The sequence below is a fragment of the Oncorhynchus kisutch genome, linkage group LG19 (assembly GCF_002021735.2).
Source record: "Oncorhynchus kisutch isolate 150728-3 linkage group LG19, Okis_V2, whole genome shotgun sequence".
Taxonomy (NCBI): Eukaryota; Metazoa; Chordata; class Actinopteri; order Salmoniformes; family Salmonidae; genus Oncorhynchus; species Oncorhynchus kisutch.
In genome coordinates, this window is record NC_034192.2 from 67077248 (window position 1) to 67085407 (window position 8160).

The following is an 8160-nucleotide window of genomic DNA, read 5'->3' on the forward strand; positions in this document are numbered from 1 at the left end:
TAGTGTTGTGTTGTCTTAGGTCTCTCTGTATGTAGTGTTGTGTTGTCTTAGGTCTCTCTGTATGTAGTGTTGTGTTGTCTCTCTTGTTGTGATGTGTGTTTTGTCCTCTATTTATATTGTTGTTGTTTTTTTATCCCAGGCCCCCGTCCCCGCAGGAGGCATTTTTTGCCTTTTGGTAGGCCATCATTGTAAATAAGTATGTGTTCTTAACTGGCTTGCCTAGTTAAATAAAGGTTAAATAAAATGAAATTTAAAAATAATGTTGCATGAATCTGTTTTTGTGAATTCCACCTCCCACCACTACGTGGCGCTGCAGTCAGAGTACAGACCAGAAACAAACATCCTTCTTCCGTCTCATTCTCCCCCAGTTTCCGGAAAATCCCTGAGAAAATGGAATCCTGAGGCCGTACCCAAATAGTTAAGCGAATTTGTTAGAATAAAACTACGAAAGTCCAAAAATAAGGAATAACGACACAAATACAAGACAGGTACTGTAAAAAGGATGACATATTTAGATTATGTTAACTCGTCTTGAAATATAAAGTGGCTCGTTAAATTGTGCTAACCTGTTATTAGTTAGCTAGCTTTAGCGGTCAGCTAGCAGCGATCGGTCGCAGCGGCGTCGGAAGATGTTCGCTAGCGGACGAGATTGCTTAATCAACTAACTGACCCAAGTAATCCGTGTGGATTATAACGTTAGTTAGATAACAACGTCAAAAACATATATTTTGAAAGGGACCATGTTCACTAGCGAGGCAGCCAACGTTATTTCTAACCTTTACTGGCTTAGTTTCGTGTTGGTGAAAATATTTCGGTCTTCCTTATTCCTGATGTCATGTAGCTAACGGTGGTTAGCATTGTTTCGAGGTTTTCATTTATTTACTTACTGACTAAACTACCCCGTTTGCGCCAGCTACAAACAACACAAACGTCAAGTTTTTTTTCTATAGCGGATGGCATAATCATCATTGTTGGTGTAAGTGGATGTCTGTATTTACACAAAATACACCACAAGAGCTAACTAATGTTAGCTTGCTAATTCCACAAATGACTGCAAATGTAAAAGTTTGTCGTTAGCCTGCTAGCCAACGTTAGCAGGTCTGCTAGCTAGCCAAATGTTTATCTTGCGTTAACTAGCTATTTAGTCTTGCCAACTTGAAATGTTTGCTATGGTCACAACTTAAAATCATAACAATATACTAACGATATAATTATTTTTTATCTAGCTTTGGCTTTTAAATGGTAAATGTTGGGATGTAACTAGCTAACGGAGTTGTTTGTCCATCTTTTTAGGTGCCATTTTCTGCTAAGCTAGTTATTAGCATGCTAATTGTTAGCTCGCCAGATGATTCCATTTTGTTTTTCTCGACTTTAGTCTGCCTGGCTAGCTGCTGATTTGTAATCAAAACAAGGGACTCCGTTTTAAATGAGACTTTTAAAGGATGTGACATGTTGTTGCATCGGAGTAAAGGATGATCACCGAGCCATCAATCTTTTTCCTTGATGTCTGAAATGTCCTCATTACGTTAACAGTAGTTTACTGAACGCTAGCTAACTTGGTAGCTAATAAGGTAATCGGTCTATTTATATTTGTTGATGAATGTAATTTAGGGGTGACTAGCTCTGTTTGCCTTGTATAACAATAACATCAAAAATATTCAATGTTATTCGAATCTGCTGACAGTCTCCTGTCTGTGGCCTTCCCCACCACTACCCAGCCAGTGTGTTAGCTCTGCTGACAGTCTCCTGTCTGTGGCCTTCCCCACCACTACCCAGCCAGTGTGTTAGCTCTGCTGACAGTCTCCTGTCTGTGGCCTTCCCCACCACTACACAGCCAGTGTGTTAGCTCTGCTGACAGTCTCCTGTCTGTGGCCTTCCCCACCACTACACAGCCAGTGTGTTAGCTCTGCTGACAGTCTCCTGTCTGTGGCCTTCCCCACCACTACCCAGCCAGTGTGTTAGCTCTGCTGACAGTCTCCTGTCTGTGGCCTTCCCCACCACTACACAGCCAGTGTGTTAGCTCTGCTGACAGTCTCCTGTCTGTGGCCTTCCCCACCACTACCCAGCCAGTGTGTTAGCTCTGCTGACAGTCTCCTGTCTGTGGCCTTCCCCACCACTACACAGCCAGTGTGTTAGCTCTGCTGACCGTCTCCTGTCTGTGGCCTTCCCCACCACTACCCAGCCAGTGTGTTAGCTCTGCTGACAGTCTCCTGTCTGTGGCCTTCCCCACCACTACACAGCCAGTGTGTTAGCTCTGCTGACAGTCTCCTGTCTGTGGCCTTCCCCACCACTACCCAGCCAGTGTGTTAGCTCTGCTGACAGTCTCCTGTCTGTGGCCTTCCCCACCGCTACCCAGCCAGTGTGTTAGCTCTGCTGACAGTCTCCTGTCTGTGGCCTTCCCCACCGCTACCCAGCCAGTGTGTTTGCTCTGCTGACAGTCTCCTGTCTGTGGCCTTCCCCACCACTACCCAGCCAGTGTGTTAGGTCTGCTGACCCTTTGCTGTGTCAGTGTGTTGAAGATGCAGCTGGGCATTTCTATTGTCGACCCGGTACAGCGAGAAGAGGATGGCGATGGCACACTTCTCTGAGCCTGCTTCCTCTCGAGGTTTCTTCCTTCTAGGGATGTTTTCCTGGCTCTTGTGCTCTTGCTTCTGCCTTAATTGTGCTTTGGTGTCTAGGCCGGGCTACTGTAAAAGCACTTTTTGACAATTGCTAATGTTAAAATATATTTGAATATCCCTAGCAGCTGGATCGTGGGGACTCAAAGACAGACAGCGTTTATCTCCAGCTTCTCTCCCTTCAACACCCGATGGAGGGCTCCGACAGTTCCGAGCCGGGCGCCAGTGACCAACCAGAGGCTCAGCGCAGGCGGCAACGGGACCGGCTAGACCGGGAGGAGGCCTTCTACCAGTTTGTCAACAACCTGAGTGAGGCAGACTACCGGCTGATGAGAGACAACAACCTGCTGGGTACCCCAGGTAACTGACTCTCCTTTAATACACCTGTAGTAACACCTGTTATAAACCTGTAACACGCCTCATTAGACAACAACCTCATTAGACAACAACCTGCTGGGTACCCCAGGTAACTGACTCTCCTTTAATACACCTGTAGTAACACCTGTTATAAACCTGTAACACGTCTCATTAGACAACAACCTGCTGGGTACCCCAGGTAACTGACTCTCCTTTAATACACCTGTAGTAACACGCCTCATTAGACAACAACCTTAACAGAGCAGTGTAGAGATGGATTTTTTATCTCATAGAAAAGTTAGATGTCTTCACTTTCTGTTTCATGTAGTCCTTATTTTTCTATTGCAGACTGTGGGTTGAATGGCTTTTTCAGTCAGGTTTTTAGATTGGCTATCTAAGGTTGTTGTCTCAGGTTGAGTTTTCTTATGATGTGCTGGAAAACCAAAGCCTGCGGACAACTGAAGATACCACATCAGGCCAGTGGAGTGGGATGTGGGCAGTATTTCCCGTGGAGAGCAGTGAGAGGACAGGGCCTGTCCTGGTAAGTCTGGTGGTTCTCAGTACTGTCCTGTTGCTGTGTAACCAGGAGACAAACTACAGCTTTATGGGCAAATACTAGTGTATTTCCAGTAGTAAATGAAGGCAGTTAGAGCCAGTGTCAGTGTACTGAGTTGTAGTTTCATCCCTCCTAGGTGAGATCACAGCAGAGGAGTTGTTGAGTCGGCTGCAGCAGATTAAGGATGGACCAGAGCAGCAGCAGCCTAGCATCAACACCAGTGAGACTGGAGAAGCTACAGGAGGTAAGGCTCCTCTGTACTTTTCATTGTCTTTCATGCAGAAATTCAAAGTTGGCTGCTTTTAAAAATGTTTTCTTTAATGGTGAAATTGCCAGAACAGTCACTGCAAACAACAGTTTTTTGTTCTCCATTTAGAATGTTGACGAGTTCTCTCTGTTCCATTTAGAATGTTGACGAGTTCTCTCTGTTCCATTTAGAATGTTGACGAGTTCTCTCTGTTCCATTTAGAATGTTGACGAGTTCTCTCTGTTCCGTTTAGAATGTTGACGAGTTCTCTCTGTTCTATTAGAACCGACAGAACCTGCGGAAGGTCCAGAGGACCCGTCTAACGGCGACACCCTCTTGGATTGGCTGAACACCGTCAGGCGGACAGGCAACACCACCCGCAGTGGTCACCGAGGCAACCAGTCATGGCGGGCAGTGAGCCGGACCAACCCAAACAGCGGAGACTTCCGGTTCAGTCTGGAGATCAACGTTAACCGTAACCTGGCTGAGCAGCAGGCCCGCGCGGAGGGGGAGACGGGCGAGGGGGAGGCCCAGGAGGAAGGCCCAGCAGAAGCACCTGGCGATGGGGTGGAGGCAGTGGTCGGAGTGGAGGTCCAGGCAGGGACTGGGGCAGGGACTGGGGCAGGGACTGGGGCAGGGACTGGGGCAGGGACTGGGGCAGGGACTGGGGCAGGGACTGAGGCAGGGACTGAGGCAGGGACTGAGGCAGGGACTGAGGCAGGGACTGAGGCAGGGACTGAGGCAGGGACTGAGGCAGGGACTGAGGCAGGGACTGAGGCAGGGACTGAGGCAGGGACTGAGGCAGGGACTGAGGCAGGGACTGAGGCAGGGACTGAGGCAGGGACTGGGGCGCCCATGGAGACAGGAGAGGTGCTGGAGGAACCAGTTGTGGAGGAGATGGCTGTCATAGTGGAACCAGAAGCGGAGATGGAGCCAGAGGCTGAAGTAGAAGCAGAGATGGTCCCAGAGTTAGTAGTAGAGGTAGTCCCACAGCCGCCCAGCCCTGTCACCGCCACCCCTCCTGTCTCCAGACCGGCCAGTCCCCTGGTACAGGCCGCCCCCGCCCCCCCCAGCCCGCCCCCTGAGGAGCCTCCCCGACGTGGCCAGAGACGAGCCCGCAGCCGTAGCCCTGAGCAGCGCCGGACCAGGGCTCGCACCACACGGAGCCGTTCCCCTCTCACCCTGGACCGACTGGACGGCCTCCCCCGCCACGTGTCCAACACCGCCCCTTCACACAGCCCCCCCACCCTGCCCCCCCAGGCCCCGGCAGAGGGAAGCTCACGGACTCGACAGCATGTTCTGTCCCGGCAAAGCACTGCAGAGTACGAAGTCCAGTCAGCCGGAACAGGGTCTGGGAACGCCCCAGAGCCCGTTACCACCCCACCCCAGGAGGGAGAGGCCGCGGGCGGGGAGGGAGCAGCAGGACGACGCCCCCCCACTATCATGCTGGACCTGCAGGTGCGTCGTGTTCGTCCAGGTGAGTACCGTCAGAGGGACAGCATTGCTAACAGAACCCGCTCACGCTCCCAGAACTCCAACAACACCTTCCTGTACGAGAGTGAGAGGGGGGGGTTCCGCAGGACCTTCTCCCGGTCCGAGCGTGCGGGTGTGAGGACGTACGTCAGCACCATCAGGATCCCCATCAGGAGGATCAGTGATGCAGGGTTGGGAGAGGCCACCTCCATGGCTCTGCAGACCATGATACGACAGATCATGACTGGCTTCGGAGAGCTCAGCTACTTCATGGACTCAGACTCTGACTCCTCGGACTCAAACCGTGGCGGTGGTAACCCCACTGGCGCTGCCGACCTAGCAGAGGCGCTCAACACTCCCGACGGGGGAGTAGCTGGTATGGCGGAGGGGGCGGAGCCTCCTGTCTCAGTGGGTGGGCCTAGTGTGGGAGGAGCTGGGGAGGCAAGGACAGAGGAGGGGGAAGAGGGGGTTGGTGTAGGTCTGGCCCCAGGGATAGGTTTAGGGGTGGGGGGCACCCCCAGGGAGGGGCGAGCTCGGCCCCGTGCCCCCATCAGTCTGGAGGAACCAGGGTCACTACCCTTCCTCCGCCTTGCTCACTTCTTCCTCCTGAATGATGAGGATGAGGAACAGCCCAGAGGACTCACCAAGGAGCAGATCGACAACCTCTCCACCAGGAACTTTGGGGAGAGTGATGCTCTGAAGACCTGCAGTGTGTGTATCACAGAGTATGCTGAGGGGAACAAGTTGAGGAAGTTGCCCTGTTCTCATGAGTACCATGTTCACTGTATCGACCGCTGGTTGTCTGAGAACTCCACCTGTCCTATCTGCCGCAGGGCCGTGTTGGTGTCTGCTAACCGGGAGAGTGTGGTCTAACCTGGAGAGCTGGAGGTCAGGGGTCAGCGGTGCTCCAGGCAGACAGCTCCAGTATGTAACACCGTGTCAGTTCTACAGGCCTTTCTCCTAGTCAGACCATTTACATTGTTCATGTTTTCATTCTTAAGACATCACTGACTTTTATCCAACTGACATGCTGGTGTTTGGAGAGACGGAGATAGAGACAGACAGGAAGGTGGTTTCCTCATAGTGTAGTAAGAGACATGAGAGATGCCACTGTCCCATTGGCCCACAGACCCCACTCTCCCTTACCTACTCTGAGAGGACCAACAGAGCCCACTCTCCCTTATCTACTCTGAGTGGACCAAAAGACCACACTCTCCCTTACCTACTCTGGGAGGACCAACAGACCCCACTCTCCCTTACCTACTCTGAGAGGACCAACAGACCCCACTCTCCCTTACCTACTCTGAGAGGACCAACAGACCCCACTCTCCCCTACCTACTCTGAGAGGACCAACAGACCCCACTCTCCCTTACCTGTCTTACCCCAAAAGGGACTCCACTGTCCCCACCTGACCCTGCTCTCCACCTGAAAGACTTAACTGCATTTATCAATACTCTGGAACGGCTCACAGACTGTCAGTGTGTCAAAGCTTGCTGAATTAGTTTTTAAGTTAAAACTGTAGAATGTTGTACAGGCTTTAATGGGGAGAACAAGATGTGACGGACTTGGATTCCGTTGGGAATTCTATCAGTTTATTTGGACTCGTATTGCATCATATTCATGACATCGGAATCAATAGTACTGATTATTGATTATGAACTGTGTTGAACCGTCGTTGAGAAGGGATGTAGGTATCTGTTAACTGATGCTAGTATGTAGTCTAACTCTAGCCCATCACATGAAGCATTTTCTATTTCTGCCCTCTGACAGTGTTTCATCATGACATCTCGGAGTAGTAATCTAGCATCAGTCCATCACTGTTAATCTAGGATCAGTGGCGGTCTAGGATCAGTCCATATAATCTTATTCATTAAACCTAAGTAGCCCAACTGATCGTAGATCATCACCTATTCTGGGACAATTTGTGGATACGGGTCCTGAAGGATAACGACAACCTCCTAGTGATCATGACCTTGTAATGTCACCATGACAACCCGTTGATTCTGCTACAGTATGACCAGGAAGTGAACAGAGGGCTGCATTATGGCTCTGTCTCAAATACCACCCTATCTCTATATAGTGCACTACCCATAGGACTCTGGTCAGAAGTACTGCTCTATATAGGGAATAGTGACATTTGGGAATCACATTTATTATGAGTTCCAAGTGTTGGTCAGACCCAGGCCAGGTTGGAGCCAGGCCAGGTTAGACCCCGGCCAGGCTGCTGCCTCTGTCCTGTGTTTTGGCCTAGAACTTCAACTACCAAGAGACATCTTCATATCTGGAACACCAGTGCAATAACTACAGAGTGGGAAAACTGAGACAGAAAATAGGGAAAACAAAACGTAATATTCTCAACTTGTATATTATTATTTGTAAAATATTGTAGACTGAATATTCCCAGTTAAAATGAAGACTTTGTTCCCTTTTAACAATGTGTTAATCTTTTTATTTTCTAGAGCTGGGTTCTTTGTGTACATTCTGATAGCGCTCTCTCTTGTCGAGCGGTGGGCCTGTAGGATGCTGTAGGTTGGCTGTTCACACAGAGGGAGGGAGTGTTCCATGCCACGATGACATCACATTCTATAGGTTCCATGTGTTCTCACGGTTGCCGTCATTACCTCCTCCCTGTACAAATAAAGTTTTGGGTGGTTGAAGCTCTGTTATTGTTGATAATGACCAGTTGTAAATTAACTGTATTGTGTCTTTCTGACAGTGCTTCCCCTACTAACCTGGCTGTCTTCATCAAGGTCTCCTACTGCACTATGTTGCATTGCTCCCAAACGGCTCCCTGTATGCACTATAAAGGGAATAGGGAGCCAGACCAGTCCTGTAGTGTAATATCCCCATGTTCATCAAAGGCACCCCTCTTTGTCATGAAATATATTCTGCCATCTCTACTTGTTGT

At 49.9% G+C, this 8160-nt stretch overlaps 1 protein-coding gene across 3 annotated transcripts; it reads left to right on the forward strand.

Annotated features, from left to right (window-relative positions):
* The first annotated feature begins 374 nt into the window (after positions 1-374).
* Positions 375-7931, forward strand: LOC109883153 (E3 ubiquitin-protein ligase RNF12-A-like). Of its 3 annotated transcripts, none has more exons than XM_031797707.1 (4): positions 375-488; positions 2744-2978; positions 3668-3775; positions 4062-7931. In XM_031797707.1, exons 2-4 carry the CDS (start codon positions 2810-2812, stop codon positions 6122-6124), a joined length of 2340 nt encoding a protein of 779 aa, XP_031653567.1. In that variant the 5' UTR covers positions 375-488; positions 2744-2809; the 3' UTR covers positions 6125-7931. The 3 variants fall into 3 exon arrangements, with proteins under 3 accessions (XP_031653567.1, XP_031653568.1, XP_031653569.1); XM_031797708.1 differs by having other exon boundaries at positions 2747-2978; XM_031797709.1 differs by lacking the exon at positions 375-488 and adding an exon at positions 577-976.
* Positions 7932-8160: the final 229 nt, after the last annotated feature.